We start from the raw sequence: 21,816 nt of genomic DNA on the forward strand, positions 1-21,816 counted from the left end.
ATGGTAGACTTTGGGAGAGGGAAACCAGAGGTCCATGAGCCAGTACTCATTGGGGATCAGAGGTGTAGAGGATCAGTAACTAAATTCCTGGGTGTCACTATCTCAGAGGACTTGTCCTGGTCACATCATACAAATGTAATTGCATGACATTAAGAAAGTGAAGAAATTAAAGAAAGCATGACAGTGCCTTTACTTCCTCAGGAGTCTGCAGAGATTCAGTATGTCATCAAAAACCTGAACAAACCTCTATAAATGTGTGGTGGAAAGTGTATTGACTGGCTGCATTGGGGCCTGGCATGGGAACACCAATGCCCTTGAGTGGAAAATCCTACAAAAGATAGTGGATTTGTCCCATTACATCATGGGTAAAGCCCTCCCAACCACTGAGCACATCTACATCAAATGTTGCTGTAGAAAAAGAGCATCCATTATCAAAGATTCTTACCACCCAGACCATGCTCTTTTCTTGCTGCTGGCATCAGGTAGAAGGTACAGGTGCCTCAGGACTTACATCTCCAGGTTCAGGAACAGATGTTACTCCTCAAGCTTGAACAACAAGGGATAACTGCACTCCTTCTACTTTTGGTGTTCCCACAACCAATGATCTCATTTTAAGGACTCTTTATCTTGTTCTTTCATGCTCTCCTTGTTTATTGTTATTTATTTATATTTGCATTTGCACAGTTTGTTGTTCGTTAATCCTGTTCACATTTACTGTTTTATAGATCTGCTCAGCATACCGGCAGAAAAAAAAGTAAATCTCGGGTTGCATGTGCTTACATATATATATACTCTGATAATAAAAGTTTACTTTGCACTTTGAACTTTACTTCCTACAATCAAAAGCTTTTCGCGCCAAAAATAAAGCGCCTTTCTAAATTGATGGATGATACCATCTATGGAACAGGGGGGCAAGGTTTGATAAGTGCCAGGTTACTCACAGCATTCAAAAGTCACTGGTTAGTAAAATGTGTAAAAGGAATAAATATTTGGGGAAACCGTGCAGAGGTGTGTAAACGTGATGAGAGGAGGCTCGCAGCCGGTGCGGGGACGAAGGACCCGCCGCTGGGCTCCCCCCCCGGGGGCTGGCCGGTTGTTCGGCAGGGTTCCATTGTCCGAGTGTCTGAGCGCGCCGGCCGTGCGCTCCAATTCCCGGGACATTTAACCTGCAGCATGGCGCAGCTCCGTGGCGTGGTGAGTCCGCTGCACTCACTCTGAGTGCCTGTACCTGCGATTCTTCCTCCCCATCGCGTGAATTTGCACTTTCTGCTCGCCTTTCAACTTTGCATTCTTACCGGGTAAATAACACCGGCGTGGAATGGGATGGCGCGAAATATCTAAAGTTCATTTTCTCCAGTGTTGGAGCGTCAGAAACCCCACTGAGCTTGGCTTCCAATTTAAAACCACGGTTCCTCGTATCAAGAAAAATGTGAATACGTTAAGTAATGTTTTAGCCCCCAAGAAAACGCTGCACAATAGTGACACGTGTTATTAGAGTTTTCGTACTGAATAGGCGGTGCAATCTGAAGAGCTGTAAAAGCCACTGAATTCTTCGTAACGACCTATTTGCAATTTAATAAATATAACTATCACGACGTTGTCATTCTTCGGTGCTCTTTCACAATCGCCAACAGGACGCAGTAGTTGTGTGTTTGGATCTTTGTTTACGCTAAACGTAAACACAACAAAAACAGGAAGAAAACTAATGTTTGCAATGTTTTCCCTCAATAATACCATTTTGCTTAATACTGAATTACGACTATAATTACATTAAGTCTCTTACTAATAAACCTTGATATTGCACTTTTGCAATTATTTTTACATTACTATGTTTCTAGAATTTAATAGTTGACTTTTTCACATTTTATAGATGTCGAAAATGGTTACAGACATCTTTAATGCAGAAACTGATGATGAAGAATTTATGGGTTTTGAAGATTCTGATGTTGGGAATGAATGTGGACAGTTTAAACATGTAAGTGGAGCTATGTATAAACGACTTTATAATTTAGTTGTTCAGAATTTGGTTGAATATTGTATGAAATTAGACTATTTCTTTAGTATACTTCTAGTAGATGCAAATAGAAGGGAAAAACTGCAGGTGCTGGAAATCTGAAAAATAACCAGAAAATGCTGAAAAGGCACAACAGATCAGGCAGCATTTGTGGATTGTAAACAGAGGCTGCCTAACCTGAATGTGTTTACAGCACTTTCTGCTTTTATATTTCTGCGGTTGCTATTCCTTGTTTAACTTCAGTTTTGTCAGTATTCTGATTTAGTAGAGGGTGTCACTCACTAAACTCCATGCTCAAACAGTAAGATAAATCTGCATGTCTGTTTGTCAAATATGCGCTCATAGCTCGATTTCAAACTACTCCAAAGGTGCTAAGCAGATCCCAAAAAAAAAACGAGTTTGGCAAAAGTCAGTTAGAAATGAAGAATACTACAGCAAAGCATGTGTAGGAATGCAACCCCTGCCATTTAAGTTGTTCTTTTAAGAATTTCATAAAATGTTTAGTCAATTATTGCTGTTGATCAGAATTTCATTAGCTTTGTGACTTGGCTGTTGTATTCCGTGGTTCTCTCTCAGAAGTTTCATTTGGTGTAAGGCATTGTTGCTTGGAATATTGTGTTTAAGGATGTGCTGCTTGTACATTGAGCAGCTGAGGCAAGTGGGAAGTCATCGTCACACGCCTCAGTGCTAAACTGGTTGCATGGCTGCGGGACTCACTTTCGGGGACTCTGAGTTTTACATTCTGTGTATTGTTTGTTTACATTTTTTGTCCTTTGTACGATTTGTTTGGCCGTCTTTGTGCCGTGGGACTTTTCATGGGAGCTTTTGTTTTTTTTTCCTCTGGCTTTTGTCACTGGCTGTAAAAAAAAGAGATTAATCTCAAGGTTGTATATGGCATACAAGTTTTGATAATAAATGTACTCTGAAATTGTAACCTATGCTGAGAGATGATGGAAATTTTTTCACATCTCAAGAACTTTTGATGGCCTCGCCTGCATGATGATGGTATGCAAGGCCCCATGGAGGAAAAGGAGTAGATCCAAGAAAAGCTGAAGAACGTGCATCAAGAATTGGTGGTTGTGACTAGGGGCAAATAAAAATAACGTGCTGATGCGGCTTAAATTTGGGTTGTAAAATTAGACTTGGTAGAATTAGACTTGCTAGTCCTGACGAAGGGTCTCGGCCTGAAACGTCGACTGCACCTCTTCCTAGAGATGCTGCCTGGCCTGCTGCGTTCACCAGCATAAGGAACCCCCTTCGAGTATCGCTGTCTCCCATCACCCCTCAATGGCACCGTCTTGTTGCAGGGAAACGAACCCAGGGCTCCCACTGATTTAGTGATATTGGTGTGTTGCAATGATTTAATATGTTCATACGGGGAAAATATGTGCTGTGTGTTTAATATCCAAACGTTACTTAAAATGTTACGATGCTATTGACTTATAAGTGACTCGTATAACCATATAACAAGTACAGAACAGAAACAGGCCATCTCTGTCCTTCTAGTCCGTGCCAAACGCTACTCTTACCTAGTCCCACCAACCTGCATTCAGCCCATAACCCTCCATTCCTTTCCTGTCCATATACCTATCCAATTTTTCTTTAAATGATAATATTGAACCTGCCTCTACCACTTCACCTGGAAGTTCGTTCAACACTTACTTCAAGCTCCCCTGTCCTTCCCTGATAACTGACTTATCACTATATTCATGCGAGGAAAATATGCACTGTGTGTTTAATATTAAATTTGTTAGATAGACCCTTTTAGAAACGAAATTGAGTGTATTATCCATTTATCACCTATATTCTGGTTGTGATTAAACCCCCAGCCCCCCCCCCCCGGGTAGAATCGCCAAAAACGATTTGTAGAAAAAATCGGCACGTACACGCATGCGCACTGGTGCCCACGCAAGGCTTCATGGTCATGGTAGTCTTTCTCGGGGTAAGCTGAACATATTTGACTGCTACTCTTGTCCATTAGCAACCCTAACCCCCCCCCCCCGGGTCAGCCAGTCCGCAAGAATATTGTCAATAATAAACCAGTTCGCAGTACAAAAACGGTCGGGGGCCCCTTGCACTAGACTACTGATAGTTACAAGATGGCGCCAGTGATCCATGGCAACGTTCTATGGGATATGTCCAATACTTTTAAATATATCTCTTTTGAATTACTCTCACTGCAATCTGCAGCGTGTAGTTTCCCTCGAAGAAATGTACTTTGAAATCAACTTAATGACGTACAGATTTCACAACCTTCTGAAGGACTCGGTGAACCAAGCAGATATGGCACCTTTAAAGTTGAGGATTCATTGCAATGGTTGGAAGTGAGGCAGGGGAGTGAGGAGGGGGACCTCCAAGCCAGGCTGAAACACAGAGGGGTGAGACCTCCTCTCTACCCGGCACCTTGTTAGCAAATGTGCAGTCACTGGAGAACAGAATTGAGGACCTGAGGGCAAGATAGCTGTATCAGAGGGAAATGAGAGATAGTTGTGTTCTATGTTTGAATGAAACTTGGCTTACTTACTCCCAGCCCGGCAGGTACAGCGATCAGACCCATAGGCTTCTCAATGCACATGATTGACCGAACTGCTGATTCAGGAAGGGTAAAAGATGGAGTGTGTGTTTCATATAAACTCATGTTTCCCCCACCTTGAACACCTAATGGTCAAATGCTGTCAGTACTATTTACTGAGGGAATTCAATAAACCTGACAGCAGTTTATGTAACCACCAGCAGTCAACTATAATCAAGTGCGTGAGATATTACACGATGCCATCTCCAAACAAGAAACAGTCCATCCTGACACATTTCAAATCATAGTCATGTAATTCAACCAGGCTTGTTTGAAGAAAACCCTGTCCACTTACTGTCAGCTTATAACCTGTAGCACCAGGGTTCCCAGCACGCTGGACCACTGTTATTCTAAAATAAGGTGCCTACCTTTCGACGTCCTGATCACATTTTGGTAAATCTGATCACTTGGCTGTCTTTCTTCCTTCCTGCATACAGACAGAGGCTAAAGTACAAAGCCCCAGAGATTAGGACAACAAAGAGGTGGTCGCAGGGGGCAGAAGAGTGGCTGTGGGATTGCTTCATTGTTGGTGGCCAGGGCCCTATTCAAGGTCTCATCTGTAGATCTGAATGAATACACTATGGTTGCAACAGACTTTATTAAAACATTTGTAGATGAGTGTGTCCACACAGGATCATTCAGAGTCTATCTCAGTCTTCCCTGGATAACCATGAGATTAGTAATCTGAAGGCTGGATTAGAGGTATTCAAGTCTAATGAACAAGAAAATTACAGAAGGTCCAGGTACGATCTCCAGAATGCCATCTCACAGGTGAAGTGGCAATTCTGGACTAAACTTACATCAACACAGGGCTTAACTAAAAAATAAAATAAAGGCATCTGTTAGTCTTGCGAGACCATGGATCTGCGCCTGGAAAGTCTTCACTCTCCAGGGGGCAGGCCTGGGCAAGGTTGTATGGAAGACTGGCAGTTGCCCATGCTGCAAGTCTCCCCTCTCCACGACACCGATGTTGTCCAAGGGAAGGGCAAGGGCCGATACAGCTTGGCACCAGTGTCATAGCAGAGCACTGTGTGGTTAAGTTCCTTGCTCAAGGACACAACACGCTGCCTCAGCTGGGGCTCGAACTCACGACCTTTAGGTCACTAGTCGAACGCCTTGGCCACATGCCCACAGGGCTTGACTATTGCTTAAATAATAATCACCTTTTATAAAGTAAAATCAGACAACATGGGTGACCACGGGCTTTGCTCGCAGATGAGCTCAATGCTTTCTGTGCTCGATTTGACTGTCAAAATGTGGTGGAACCATCACTAACTCCCACAGTCCCCGGTGATCCTGTGATTTCAGTCTCTGAGGGCATATCCATGAAAATCATCCAGCCCAGATAGCCAAGTACTAAGGACCTGTGCTGATCAACTGGCTGGAGTGTTCACTGAGATCTTTAACCTCTCACTTCAGCAGTCGGAGGTAGCCCCCTACTTCAAGCAGGCTTCAGTTATACCGATGCCTAAAAAGAACGTGGTTACCTGCCTCAGTTACTATCAAAGAGTAGCACTTGCATCAACAGGATCAAAGTCAAAGATTCAAAGTACGTATATAGAATACAAGCCGAGATTGGTCTTCCTTCTGACAGCCACAAAACAAAGAAACACCATTGAACCCGTTCAAAGAAAACATCAAACACCCAAAGCACAAAGAAAAGAGCAAATCACACAAACAGCAAAAATAAAGCAAATAGTGCCCACAATATTAAACATCAAACCATCTTGTCTTGAGTGTTGAAATGTTTTGAGTGGTTAGCGATGAACCGTATCAACTCCTGCCCGAGAAACAACTTGCATCCTCTCCAGTTTGCCTACTGGAGCCATGGGTCCACAGCAGGTACCTTCTCATTGGCTCCTCACACATCGGAGCATCTGGACAAATTGATCCCCTCTGTCATCTGTGCTGTCTTTTGTTCCCTAGTGGGAGATATATTGATTAATGAAACTTTCCTGATCACATTTGACAAACTCAATCACAGTATGAGAGTTCCAGTCAATACGTGGAAAGTTGAAATCACCTATTATCACAACCTTGAGTTTCTTGCAACAGTCTGCAATCTCACTACGAGTGTTCTTCTCTAAATCTTGCTAACTATTAGGTTGTCTGTAATATAATCACAGTAACCTGGTCCCTTTCGGATTCAGTTCTACCCACATAGCCTCAGTAGACAAGTTCTCCAGTCTGTCCTGTCTCTGAACTGCTGTGACATTTTCCCTGACTAGTAATGCCTTCCCTCCCTCTTTAATCCCTCTCAATCTATCACGTCTAAAACAATGGAACCTGGGAACATTGAGCTGCCAGTCCTGCCTTTCCTGCAACCAAGTCTCACTGCAACGTATTCATTCCACATCTGAATTTATGTTCAGCTTTACCTACAATACTTGTGCTTAAGTAGATGCAACTCAGAACATTATTCGCACCATACTCAACCTTCCACTTCCTGTCTTTGTATGTCGGCTGAATGACATTTTTCCCCACAACCACTCCACTATTTGCCACTCTGATACCATTGGGTGCTGCATCTGTACCTATTCCACTTCTGAGTATCATTCGGCATGGTCTCGCACTTACCTAATTTACCAGTAGCTATATTGCCACACTGTATTATCTCCGTATTTAATTTTTTATTTTCTTGTTGGAACTCTATTGTAGCCTTTTTAATCCCTGCTCCAGTATTCAGTAATTTAAAACGGCCTGTATTTAAACTGTTTCCTCTTCTGTTATTTTGATTCTACCTTTATGCACTTCTTAGTTCTTTGCAGGTAATCTACAGCTTAAAATCAAAGTCTGCTCTTGCTTTTATTTACTGCTTGGTCTCTCCTCTCTGTTGTGCTATTCAGAAAGGTCTTGGTTGACCATAGTGATTTAATTTTGCCAACTTTGTTGAGCTCTCCAGACTGCTGGAATGAGACATTTTCAGTTTTGCTTGTCAAGGTGTTAAAATCCTGTATGCTAGATAAATTTCTCACACTTGATCTTACTTCATTATGTTCACAGATACCAAAGTTTTTGGCGGATATATTTGATGCACCAAGTGATGAAGAGTTTTTCGGTTTTCCAGATGAAGAATCCAATGCATTACTTGGTTGTGCTGAGAACAAATTTAACCAGGGCATAAATGTGAGTAGAGATGAATAGGATGTAATTTGTTCGAAATTTTAAGGATGCATTTAGTAAAAATGGTATTTCAAGATGCAGTGAATTTTTGTCACTAATACTATCAAACCTGCTGGTTCTTGTGCTTTGTGCAACTATGAGTGAATTCTTGTGTAATTATGTCAAAACAGTCCACTTAGATTGGAAATTCCTAAATTTAGCGTTCTTCACACTAACCGGACCTTTTTTGAGTAAGTTGAGGCTAGCAGTACAGTGAACTGCTAGTTTTGAGCCTAGACATTAATGCAATGCCACATCTAGTTCATTGATGACAGAGTGGTCAGGGTACTTGTAAGTTTAATTATTTATCTGAGCGGAAGTGAGGATGTAGCAGTCATTCAAATGATTGTGGAAGCCTGAAGGTACTTTTACCTTGGCTTAAAATCAAATCATGCTTCAAAGTCTTCTCTATTGCTGGGAACCAAGTTTTGTTTTCCAGAGCTGTTGGGGAGGGTTTAAACTAATTTTTCAGGGGAATGGGAACCACAGTGATAGGACCGTAGGCTGGTACAGTTAGATGCAGTGCGTCTTTTCCATCTCAGTAAGGTGAGTGAGGCAGTAAAAATAAATTATAGGGGAATTAGCCTGACTGCAGTGGTTGGTAAGATGTTGGAGTTCATTAAGGATGAGGTTTTGGGGTGCTTGATGGCACATGATAGTCAGCCAAAATCAGCATGTATCCTTAAGTGGAAGATGGTGTGCCAGTCAAGTGTACTGCCTTGTCCTGGATGGTGTTTATACAAAATGATCCACATTGTTTAGACTTCAAATTAGCAGAAATTTATTTCTGGATTTGGGACATGATGGTAAATATCATTGACCTGTTGCCCCTCAATGATTTGCACTTTTTTGCTTTCTTGCCATCACGTATTTTGCCGACTTCTTATTTTGCGAGCCTCTAATGATACTTTATAGCTACTAGGCATTTACATTGTAATAGAAATACTTAATTGAAACAACAGATGTTATGTATTCCAGAGGTTGGGGTATATAGAACTATAGAGGGTAGGAAGTCCCCTTCAACTCTTAATATCCGGGCCAACCATAATGTCAAATTAAACTAATGCCTTCTCCCTGCACATGATCCATTTTCTTTTGTTCTCTGAACATCTGTGTGCTTGTCCAGAAGTTTGCTAAGTGACATTTTCATACCTGCTTGCAACTCTACCCTAGCAACCCATCCCAAACACAAACACCTTTGTGTTTTAGGAGAATACCCCACCAGTACAAATGACACTTGCAACTTCATTTTATTCTGGGTGATGAAGAATCTAAGATCTTAGTTGCTCTCCAGAAATGTCATACAAGCTTTCTTTGTTTGCAGACCCCTCCTCCTCCCTGTGCCAACCCCCAACCCAGGACAACATAAGATGGCTGATAAATATCATGCCAATAATGCCTGCTTCGTGTGTTTTTATATAAGTGGCAGGGCTGAATTGTGTAGCTTGCAGTGTCTGTATAATGATGACATTTTTGTAACTTTATCTTAAGTTTTAATTATTTTTGGACAAGGTATATCAACATTCATGACTGCAGGAAAGTTGAAGCTGTTAGTAATGTTTTTTTTTATAAATAATAGTATTTTCAGCTACTGGTGACTCAGTGGCTTGTTTATGTAGATTTAATTGTACTTCATACTCTGCTCTTTCTTTACTTTTTGCTCGCAGGTTTTGAAATTTCGGTCCAAGTACATCACAGAAGAGCTGATTGAAATTTTCACAGAGGATAGTTGCTCAACTGATTATGTTTTCGAAGGGTTTCCTTCAAATAATTTTGAAGCTCATGGTGAGCTGGATTTGAAGGTGAGGACTGTATTTGACCAAATTAACACATTAATTAAACTTTCCTAATTTTGTTTGCCCTCTTAAATGCTTACATTGCTCCTGATTAGTAAATTAGTTACTAATACAGTGGCAAGTGTAAATGATTTTCATTTGTTGGCCTCAGCCACTCCTCACCACAATAGATGTGACTGAATTGGCCATTCAGTAAATCTGTTTCATTGACTTGGGTATAATGGCAATAGACTGGATATCAAACTGTTTTCTGAAAATACTCATTTGTGTCTGTTCCATTTTTCTTATTGCTGGGATTGGAAGACTAGAAGGGTTGTGTGGGTGTGAGGGAGGAAAGGGACTTTGTTGCTTTCTTGTTGTTCTTTTGTTGTGGCTTGTGTTGTTCTGCTGGACTTCGTGGGCAGGTCATGGTGATGCCAGAACGTGTGGCAACACTTGCACATCCTTGGGTCGTAGGTGCAAACAGTGCATTTCATTGTAGGTTTCAATATGCAGTACCTATGATAATTAAATGATCTGAATCTGAAGTTAAAGATCGTAAATGTGGCCCCTAGCATAAAAGCATTCACATAATATTGTAGGTGTTATTTTAGTTGATGTTCATATCTTCATTGCAGTCTGCAAATTCAGAAATTGAGGATGAAGATGAAGGTTTCACTGAATGTGATGAGGAAGATGAAGATGATGTATCTTCTGTTGAAAGTGAAATGGAACCAATGCCAAAGAAAACCCATTTTGGACTGCGTGTAGCATTTAAATTCCCCACAAAGCGGCCAGTAAAGAGAAAGGAGCATGAGTTGGTTATGTCTGAATCTGAATCAGATGATGATTCTGGGTCAAAGAAGAAGAGATCTAATGTTTTGCTAAAGCGAGCTATGAACATTAAAGAGAATAAAGAGATGGTAAGTGTAGTTGCTGCTTTACAAAATACTTGGTTAATGAAGTGTGTAATTGTGATCAGACAAAAGCAGCACAAATTCTGAGAAGCAGCTTAAGTACTTCCAATTAAAGCCGTTATAAATTGTCATGTATGCAAGATTCCTTGTACTTTTTCAGAACTTATTTGCCAGAGGATATGACCTGTCATTTATGTACAGTATCTATATAAAATTTGTGGAACGACTGCTTTTTTTGCCAATGATGAGATGCCAATCCTAAAAGCGAGTCCACACAAATCAGTTTTGTGCCTTTTGCAGCCAGGTTACCTCCACTGCTATTTAATTTACTTCAAGCTTGTATAAGAATGTTTTTCTGTTCACTGAATGGGATGGTGTAAATGTAAGGTGAATACTGACAAACATTACAATATTTTTTCCCCTGTTCTCTTCATCTTGCTATGTAGGAAAATGCGCAAAGGTTCTCAGTTGTCAGTGAGATTCCCAGCTGGGACAAAGCTGACCACTTTAAAGATATATGTTCTTCACTACCTTCATCCCAGAAAGGAGAGTGGTTTTTCTGTACCTGACACCTTCCTTTTGTGTCTTCCCAGCCACTGAGGTCAGACTAACTGGCTTACAGTTTCCTTTCTTTTGCCTCTCTCTCTTCTTGAAGAGTGGAGTCATATGCAATTTTCCAATCTTCCAGAACCAATCCAGAATCTAGTGATTCTTGAAACATCATTACTAATGCCTCCATGATCTCTTCAGCCCTCTCTTTCAGAACTCCGGGGTGTACATCATCTGGCCCAGGTGACTTAATCTAGCTTCAGAGTTTCCCAAGAAACTTCTCTCTAGTTATGATACCTTCACACACTTCATGACCCCTGACACTTGGAACTTCCACCATATTGCTAGTGTCTTCCACAGTAAAGACTGATGCAAAATACAGTTTGTTTGCAATTTCTTTGTCATCCATTCCTACCTCTCCAGTATTGTTAACCAGTGGTCTGGTATCCACTCTCACCTCTTTTATACTTTATGTATCTGAAGAAACTTTTTGTATTCTCTTTAATGTTATTGACTACCTTACTCTCATATTCCATCTTTTCCTTAATGACTTTTTATAACTATATAACAATTACAGCACGGAAACAGGCCATCTCGGCCCTTCTAGTCTGTGCCGAACTCTTACTCTCACCTAGTCCCACTGACCTGCACTCAGCCCATAACCCTCCATGCCTTTCCTGTCCGTATAGCTATCATATATCATATAGCTATTTTTTAGTTGCCTTCTGTTCGTTTTTAAAATCTTCACAGTCCTTCCAACTTCCCACTAGTTTTGATCTGTTATAGGCCCACTCTTTGGCTTTTATGTTGGCTTTGGCTTCTCTTGTCATCTTGCCTTTAGAAGACTTCTTCCTCTTTCAGGGGGGGGGGGTTGCGGTGTGTGTGTGTATAATATTTTTTTCTCAAATTTCAGGGTGAATTCTATCATATTATGATCACTTGTCCCTAGGGGTTCTTAAGTTACAGTGTTGTATTGAAGTGATTAAGTAATTATGTCATAAAAAAATAAGATGACCAATCTTAGCAAATGAATATGATAACTAATCTTTAAAATACCCAAATATATTTACCTTTCACTTTCAACAAATCTAAAACATGCTTCAGCAATCTGAATTAGCTGCTATAATCTTCTGTTCATTTTTTACAACAATAATTTAACAGCGATGATTGCTGTGCACTGGTTTTTTTGCATGTGAAATTCTCCATTCTTTTAATATTTTTGGATACAACTTAAAATTCACTGCAAAATGCAACTAAAGATGGTGCTAAAAGTAGTTGTTTTGTAGATAACCATTTTTACATGAGAAGCATAGCTTTAATGCGTGGTTGGTGGAACATGCTAAATTGCCTCTTCAAGCAAGTTCAGCTTGTTCTTGTCTGTTGTGTAATTTTCCGGTTCTCGCACTTGGTGATATGTTGTGATTTTAATCTTGCATTTGTTTAGATGTTGTTGCCTTTTTAAGTATTGTTTGAATTTTTCTTCTAGCTTGCTAAACTAATGGCAGAACTAAAAACAATCCCTGGACTCTTTCCAGTGAATGTACAGACTCCTTCACCTTCAGTAAGTATTGTCTAATTGCCCACAATCCACAATTGGAATGTGTTTATTATTGTCACATGTACCAAGGTACAGTGAAAGCATACTTTGCATAATGTTCATATAGATCTGTTCATTAACAGTGCATCAGGGTAGCAGAAGGTCAATTAATAACTGTATGTGGAATAAAGTGGAACAGCTGCAGAGAAAATGTGGTGCAGGTAGACAATAAGGTGCAAGATCATAATGAGGTAGATGGTGAGGTCAGGAATCCATTTTATTGTACTTGGGAACCATTTAATAGTCAGGATTGAAACTATCCTTGAGTATGTGCTTGCAGGCTTTTGTATCTTCTGCCCGATAGGAGAGGGGAGAAAGATGAATGTCGGAGGTGAATTGGGTTTTTACAAAAGCAGCAAGAGTGTACATTTTTTCAATAAAATTACTATCTATGTACAGTAAATGATTGACTACCATGAAGCATAGCTTTCATTAAGAGCTACTAGCTTCACCCTCACTCCGGACAAGCATGTCGACTGACATATCTTTACTGTACAAACAAAATACTGTGATATAAACATTTGCTATTGTTTACCAAGAGGGCCTTGCCGGGATTTTTTATGTGTTAGATTTCAGCTGTATACATGATGTGGTATCTATTTGTTCCACTCTATTTAAGTACAGTGATCTTTTATCTTTTCAGAAACAGAAACGAACCCCAAAAAGAACTTTCTCTGAAGGAAAGATTGAGCGCCGTGTGAATCCAACAAGAAGTGCGCGGCCTCCTAAGGGTTTTTCTGTGGAAAAGTTGGCGATTTCTCCTACCAAACTTATGGACCAAGTGAAAAACTTCCGCTTCAGAACTGATTTGTCAGATCGTTTTGTTGAGGTAGTTGGTCTGGAAATGATTTTCTATTTTAGCACTCTGCCAAAAAATGACAAACTACAAACTACAGTAACCACAATAATTACAGCATTTCCTTCGCAGTAAATTTTCACCCATGAAGTTTTCTTTACAATATTTTTATTGATTTATATATAAGAATACAGAGTACAGGAGAAAATATATATGTCAGTACATTAAGCTAAATCACATATAAAGACTCCTTACCCTATATTCATACAAGTCAATTAGTTTGTAACATTGAAAAATAATCATTTTATTATATTAAAAAAATGTAACCCACTACCAAGACCGAAGCTGATTAGTAGAAAAAAAAGATTGTTAGTCATCATCTGTGCTTTAACAGCAAATCAAAGATTTTGAAAATAATTCAGAAAAGGTCCCCACACGCATGAAGTTTTAGATTAAAAGTTGCTGCAAAAATAGAGAATTGTATAGCTATGATTTTGTGGTTGCATGTCTGAATAGTTTAAGTTTACTTATTTCTAATATTATTTAATTTGAATTTCTGGTTTAAATTTTGTTTCTTTACACCATTTAATAGGATGGAACCCTAAAGAAAAAGAGGCGAAGATCTTCCAAGTGTAAGCCCAGACTTGCTGATGATATCACAGAAGAGGATTTAGAAAATATTGCCATCACTGTTAAAGATAAAATATACGATCGTTGTATGGTAATTTTCAGACTTTTGTAGTAACACCATTGAACAAATCGTTATCAAACCAGAAGCCAGTACACTGTTTTGTTGTTTACATGTTTAACAGGGTAATAAGTCAGTATATCACATGTGTATTCAACTTCAGGGCTGCACTACTTTCATTTGGGAATGGCTGTTCTTTATCATTAACTATTTGTATTTTGTCTGTTTCATAATATTCCTATTGTGTTTATACGACTTTCCAGAGTCTGGAAGTTTAAAATCATGAGGGGTATGAATAAGATCAACATCATCAGGTGCCGTGCCCAGTTTGAGCTTTGACTGCCATGGCCCACACACTCCTGTTTCGGGTCAAGTGGATCAATTCATTGGTATTCATTTCCAGTTCTCTGGCTGCTGTCTCCATCATCATTTGTCTTTGTCTTTGAATAAGATGGACATTCATAATCTTTTCCCCAGGGTTAGAGTCCAAAACTATAGGGGCCAGATAGAAGATAAGAGGGAAGCGATTTAAGGGAGATCTGCAAGATAGCTTCTTTACACAGAAGGGAATGAGTACCAGAACTGAGCTGCAGATACAATTATGATATTTACGAGACATTGTATAGGTACATTGAGGAGAAGGTCTCGGAGGGTTATGGGCCAAATGCAGGTAACTGGGATGACATGGAGAATGCTGTGGGCAGTATGGACCAGATGGGCCAAAGGGCCTGTTTTGCTGCTCTTTGGCTCTGATTAAACATATTAATGGAGTTAATTTTAATTCTACTGTAAATGAATTGATTATAATTTGTATAGTTTTTTTATAACTAAATATGGAGTCTGCTAAATTTTTTTTGAGGAAATCATAATTTTATACCACACTTTATAATTGAATCGTGTTCTTTTAACATTGTATTAAAGGGCAAAATGTTCACTTTCTGCATGTAGGGAAGCACGTGCCATCAGTGTCGACAGAAGACAATAGATACAAAAACAATCTGTCGTAATCATGATTGTTTTGGTGTAAGAGGACAGTTTTGTGGACCTTGTTTGCGCAACCGATATGGGGAAAATGTGAGATCGGCCCTTTTAAATCCAGTATGTATATGGATAAAAACGCAAAACATTTGCTGTATTGTGCCAGATGATACTGTACAATTTTCCATGGCAATACAATTAATGTGCTCATTCTTCTATTTGAAAGGATAAAATGCTAGTTTATGCTATCTGCATATGAAATAGTGGTAGCATGTTGTATTCTACTAAATTCAGTTCCGATAAAATACAAGAGCAATATGTAGCTGCTTCCATATGTACACTTTTCTAAGGGTGAATTTTCATGTAATTATTTGTCTCGTATTACTTTGAATCCTAAAACAAGTTTGTACTACTTCTGGCTGGTAAGACTTGTTTGCTTTTTGGCATACATTATTAATGTTGCTGGTTAAAGCATGCTCCAGGTCTGGATTAGCATTTCTTCATTTTGTGGTGCATTAAATTAGTTCTTTTAAGTTGTAAGTAACCACGAGGAACTGAAACTATTTCTCCTCTCTTCTGTAATGCTGCAACTACTTTGTTTTTTGTAGGACTGGGTCTGCCCTCCTTGCAGAGGCATCTGTAATTGTAGCTTCTGCCGTCGTCGGGATGGGCGTTGTGCCACTGGGATTCTAGTTCACTTGGCAAAATTTTATGGATATGACAATGTTCAAGCCTATTTAGAAAGGTAAGAGAATGGGATCAATTGGATTGGTGAGGGAATGGGATCGATTAGGATTTTATTAATTTCCATATCAAATTACTTTCACCACCTAAAAGTGATGAGAACATGGGAGTGTGAGTCATAGCACAACGGGCTCTTTCAGCCTACCTCAGCAATGTTGCTCGTGCTGCTAATAAATCTCCTCAGCAGTTGTAGTACAGTCGTACAGTAGATACTGGACAGGCCATTTGGTCTATGCTGTTGTGTCAGTCTTCAAGCCTCCTATATATCATCGATATCCCTTCATTCCATACCTGTGTGCTTATCTGAAAATCTCTGGAACCACATCGATGTAGCTGATTCTACTGGAAACCTATTTCAGGCACCTACTACTCTCTCTGAATAAATGAAGAATGAAAGTGAAAATTTAAAAAAATATATAAGTTGCCTTAAAGCTTCTCTCACTAACCTTAAAAGCATTTGCTCCCGTGTTTGATGTTCCTACCCCAAGGGTAAAAATTCTGACTGTCTACTATACGTATTCCTCTCATAATTTAAAAACTCTCTGTAAGGTCTCCCCTTAGCCTCCAGTGCTTAGAGAGAATAGCCTTTCCTAGTAGCTCATAACCACTAATCCAGGCAGTATCCTGGTAAAAGGTATCTGCATCCTCTCCATATTTTGCCTCTAACAGGGCCCCTCATTTTCCCTCAAATCAACTTCTCAAGCCTGATGTGCCACTCACTAATGTTATGGCTGTTCTCTACATCAGTACAATGCCGTCTTGCCCCATATCCCTTGATTCCTCGGTACATTTCAGTGAAAGCACTGTTCACCCTTCTGAACTCCGAGGTGTAGTCCACTCTGTATTACTTTTACAGATGTTGCACCCTAGAGGCTGTCAAGTGAAGCATTGATGCACCTGTAGACCAAGTTATATTTGTATGTAGCACCATAATTGTATACAGTATTTTTGGAAGTCTTTATAGTATCTATATAACAGTGCAATGAAATCTTGTATTTAAATTATCAAGCAATGAAGGCCAGTGTATCATCTGCCTTCTCAACTACCTGTTGCATTTGCCATTCAGTTTTCTGATTTGATTACAAGGACAGCAAATCACTTTGAACATCAACACTAAAACAATCTTAACATTTAAAAATAAAAAACAACAGCATTTTTATTTCCTCTACTGATGTGGATAACTTCAAATGTGGATTCCCATTTTACTTGGCTTGTCTATTGTCCTTGAATCTTCTGCATTCTGTTCATTGGGCTTTTTCTCATTTAGTTTCATGTCCTTAGAAAACGTGGTAATTTGGTCTGCTGAGCAAGAACGTGAAACCAATCCTTCCAATATCTACTAGTCACTTCATGGCTTTACAACTGTATCAGTTTTCCATTTTTTTAAACCGAATTTCAATCTTCATTCATACATTACTCCCTGTTCCCTGCGTTATGACGTTATTCACCATATGTGTAGGACCTTAGCCAAGTTTTCTGAAAACCCAAGTACTCCACATTTATTTCGGTGTAGATCTTGAAGAAACTCCATTATTAGACAAATATTTCCCATTTGTAAAGCTACAGTGACTGCACCAAATTCTTTAGAAGATTTGCTATCACATCTTCTATACATTCCAACATTTTCCCAATTAACATTGTCAGGAAATAATTAGTAGTTCCCTGTATTCTCTTTACTTCAAATAGTGGAGTTACATTTGTTTCCTCTGTTTGCAGGAAGCATTCCAGAGTATATTGTATTTTGAAAGGTGATGATCACAATATATTCTCATACTCAGGAGCTTGGTATTAATGTTGCAGGCTGATTAATTTCTCCTACATCTTCATTTGCAAATTAAAGGCTAATTTGTGGGAGGTTTTTTTTTTGTCCTCTGAAGACCAACACTAGCTACTTGCTGCTTTCGTATTTCCCTTACTCTCCATTGAATACTCTTGTTTTCTTTTTCCCATACTGATGAAGTTCTTGCAGATTGGTTTTGTGTGTTCTTTGCTTGTTACTTTTGTTTTCATTTCACCTTTTTTTTCCACCACCCCCCCCCCCCCCAGGTCTTGATTCTCCTTTCTTGAATTCCAGACACTCTGTCCTCAAAGGCGTTCTGTTTTTTCATAGAAGTCAGGAGTTAAACAGCATGGAAACATGCACTATCTGTATATTAATACCACATTTTCATCAATCAGCCCCTACCATTCACTTGCACACTCTTTGGAACGCAGACGAAAAGCCACACAGTCACAGGGAGGATGTGCAAACTTCACACATAGGTTAGGATTGAACCTGGGTCTTTAGTGCTGTGAGACAACTCCACTAACTGCCACCGTGGCAAACCCAATGCTTTATCCTTAGATTTAATGTTACCTTGAAGTTCTGTAGTTAGACAATTTTCCTCTCCTGTCGTTAACATTATAGCTTTGATTTGTGTGTAAAGCTTAAATTTGTTGCAAGTCATCTATTTGCTATACCTATCCACTGGTGTACTATCTACCTATCACTTTCCTATCATCTGTCTAATTATCTTAACAACTGCTATCGTTTACCTGGCTGTCTGCGTGCAAAAGTTCGGGCACCCCGGTCAAAATTTCTGTTACTGTGAATAGCTAAGCGAGTAAAAGATGATCTGATTTCCAAAAGGCATAAAGTTAAAGATGACACATTTTTTTAATATTTTAAGCAAGATTACTCTTTTTATTTCCATCTCTTACAGTTTCAAAATAACAAAAAAGGAAAAGGGCCCGAAGCAAAAGTTTGGGCACTCTGTATGGTCAGTACTTAGTAACACCCCCTTTGACAAGTATCACAGCTTGTAAACGCTTTCTATAGCCAGCTAAGAGTCTTTCAATTCTTGTTTGGGGGATTTTTGCCCATTCTTCCTTGCAAAAGGCTTCTAGTTCTGTGAGATTCTTGGGCCATCTTGCATGCACTGCTCTTTTGAGATCTATCCATAGATTTTCGAGGGTGTTTAGGTCAGGGGACTGTGAGGGCCATGGCAAAACCTTCAGCTTGTGCCTCTTGAGGTAGTCCATTGTGGATTTTGAGGTGTGTGTAGGATCATTATCCTGTTGTAGAAGCCATTCTCTTTTCATCTTCAGCTTTTTTACAGACGATGTGATGTTGCTTCCAGAATTTGCTGGTATTTAATTGAATTCATTCTTCCCTCTACCAGTGAAATGTTCCCTGTGCCACTGGCTGCAACTCAAGCCAAAAGCATGATCGATGCACCCCTGTGCTTAACAATTGGAGAGATGTTCTTTTCATGAAATTCTGCACCCTTTTTTCTCCAAACATACCTTTACTCATTGCGGCCAGAAAGTTCTATTTTAACTTCATCAGTCCACAGGACTTGTTTCCAAAATGCATCAGGCTTGTTTAGATGTTCCTTTGCAAAATTCGGATGCTGAATTTTGTGGTGAGGACACAGGAAAGGTTTTCTTCTGATGACTCTTCCCTGAAGGTCATATTTGTGCAGGTGTTGCTGCACAGTAGAACAGTGCACCGCCACTCCAGAGTCTGCTAAATCTTCCTGAAGGTCTTTTGCAGTCAAACGGGGGTTTTGATTTGCCTTTCTAGCAATCCTACAAGCAGTTCTCTCGGAAAGTTGTCTTGGTCTTCCAGACCTCAACTTGATCTCCACCGTTCCTGTTAACTGCCATTTCTTAATTACATTACGAACTGAAGAAACGGCTACCTGAAAACACTTTGCTACCTTCTTATAGCCTTCTGCTTTGTGGGCATCATTCATTTTAATTTTCAGAGTGCTAGGCAGCTGCTTTAGGAGCCCATGGCTACTGATTGTTGGGACAAGGTTTGAGGAGTCAGGGTATCTCTAAAGCTTTGAAATTTGCATCACCTGACCTTTCCTAATGATGACTATGGACAAGCCATAGCCCTAACAAGCTAGCTAAGGTCTGAGACCTTGGTAAAAGTTATTTGAGAGCTCAAATCTCTTGGGGTGCCCAAACTTTTGCATGGTGCTCCTTTCCTTTTTTTCACTCTAAAAATTGTACAAAACAAAAATGATACACTAGTCTTCCTTAAAATGTTGAAAAGAATGTTTCATCTTTAACTTAATGACTTTTGGAGATCCGTTTATCTTTTACTCGCTTAGCTATTCACAGAAACAGAAATTTTGACTAGGGGTGCCCAAACTTTTGCATGCCACTGTATATGGATTTATATATTTATAATATAAATTCCTCAACATTGTGATGGCGAAAACATTCTCTACATTCAAAAATTTCAATCTCTACATAGTACTAATTAGATTTGTCCACTCTACATTTTTCTCTTCATTAGGTTAGGCGCAAAGAGACTGGAGTGTATGCAGCTGAACCTTGACCTGTGCTGCATATAATTTTTTAACTATTGATTCAAGTATGCCCAGATTTCCAATGCACATTTTAACATGCAGAATCCAAGAGTGTCTCTTATGTTATATAGTGAAGGATCCACTCTGAACCCTGTCTCATTGAATCCTTAAATCGCAAAGAATACAGTGCTATGTACAAATGGCGGGAGGTGTGATTAAAATGTCGCCACAGATGAAGTGGGCCAAATGGCCTCTTTCTGTGCTGTACAGTTTTGTGATCATTTGTCCGTGGCGATACTAAAGAAGATATGAACTTGATTAATGCAAAGAATTGCTGAATTTGGCGACGACTCCTGAAACCAACCATCAACTAGGATATTGGCTAATTCTTCAGCTGATATCCATGGTTCCTGAATTAAGGGGTTAAATTTAAATCTTGGAAGGGCAGTATGGTTTGTATAACCAGTTCCACATGGGGGCCAGTCACCTGGGTTCAGTCCTGAACTCCGCTGCTGTTTCTGTGGAGCTTGTGCATTATCCCCAAGACCATGTGGTTTCTCCAAAGATGTATCCGTTGATAGGTTAATTAGCAACTTTATAGGCAAGTAATAGAATCTGAGTCAGTTGATGGGGAATTTAGGGAGTAATTAATGGATTAGTATTGAAATAATTAGATTGTTCAATATGTGACAAGAACATGATGGGTCAAAATGGCTTCCATCTTGGAAGGAAATGTCAAACTTCTAGAATTTGAATGTTGCAGTTGAATCCACCATAGCACAGTAACTCAAGCTACAATAAGAATGAGATTTTTGAAGACCCTTTCAAAATACAACATTTTGTCATTTGTCTATCCAGAGCTCATCTTAATTTAGTAATGGGTAGAAATTTTGATTACTTGCTGTGAAGAGTAATGTTTGTATTTTAGTTTACAGAGACAACTAACTGAAGACTGAAACAGGAACTAGGATTTGTAAAGATGCAGCTGCTTATAATGTTACATTTTAATTTTCTTAGTGAAACATGTATAAAAGCATACTTTAATTTTTAGCTTCAAAATTGATGCTTGGAAACACTTGGTTATTGAAGCTAAATAAGGTCTGGATGTTGAGTTTGTGTTTTTTGAAATATATAGTTTAGCAATTGAAAAGTTTTGTTTAAACCATTAAGTTTTTTGGTGTTAATTGTAATGTTATTATCCAGGTTGCAAAAAAATATTTTATGCTGTTCAGTGGTAACATCTTGTTTACAGTGACCACATTAACACTAAATGAGGGTTAAATACAATGTCCTCTTGTGCATAATCTGATAATGTTGATGCACATGTCTGATACATTCTTTACACATCGTAAGGATTGATAATTAAAACTGGAAATGTTAAAGCTATTAATGCTATGAGTCTGATAACCCACAAACATTAAAGCATTAGATTTTTGATTTGACTGTTAATCTGAGTGCAGTTTTTTTTGTCTGCAAGTTTGCATTTCTGGCCTAAACAGAATGTTGTAAAAATGTGTTCAATCATTAAAACAAACTATAAAATAAAAATGAATGTGTTTACCTTAAAATCAATTCATTAGACTTGCAGTCACCTGGATACATTTCTGTCAGTTGCATTTACTTACATTACAAAGTCATCTTTATATTTGTAATGTATGTTGGATGTATTGCTGGCAAATTGTAATATTAATGAACACAGCTTATTTATAAATTGCAAGCT

General features: G+C 39.1%; 1 protein-coding gene across 1 annotated transcript; it reads left to right on the plus strand.

The window, feature by feature from the left end:
- Positions 1-1,092: 1,092 nt before the first annotated feature.
- LOC140194705 (cell division cycle-associated 7-like protein) lies at positions 1,093-21,597 on the plus strand. Its single transcript, XM_072251961.1, has 11 exons — positions 1,093-1,194; positions 1,871-1,975; positions 7,590-7,712; positions 9,416-9,550; positions 10,162-10,446; positions 12,476-12,550; positions 13,230-13,415; positions 13,975-14,103; positions 15,019-15,168; positions 15,657-15,793; positions 21,025-21,597. Exons 1-11 carry the CDS (start codon positions 1,174-1,176, stop codon positions 21,050-21,052), a joined length of 1,374 nt encoding a protein of 457 aa, XP_072108062.1. The 5' UTR covers positions 1,093-1,173; the 3' UTR covers positions 21,053-21,597.
- The last annotated feature ends 219 nt before the right edge of the window (positions 21,598-21,816 follow it).

This window comes from Mobula birostris, chromosome 3 (assembly GCF_030028105.1).
Source record: "Mobula birostris isolate sMobBir1 chromosome 3, sMobBir1.hap1, whole genome shotgun sequence".
In the NCBI taxonomy this organism is placed as follows: Eukaryota; Metazoa; Chordata; class Chondrichthyes; order Myliobatiformes; family Myliobatidae; genus Mobula; species Mobula birostris.

What these genes read in the sequence shown, in the direction of transcription:
- LOC140194705 (XM_072251961.1), top strand. Translation starts at nt 1,174, where the DNA reads ATGGCGCAGCTCCGTGGCGTG. An exon ending in AATTTAACCAGGGCATAAAT is followed by an intron (nt 7,713 to 9,415) that starts GTGAGTAGAGAT and finishes TTTTGCTCGCAG; the next exon opens with GTTTTGAAATTTCGGTCCAA. An exon ending in TGTCAGATCGTTTTGTTGAG is followed by an intron (nt 13,416 to 13,974) that starts GTAGTTGGTCTG and finishes ACCATTTAATAG; the next exon opens with GATGGAACCCTAAAGAAAAA.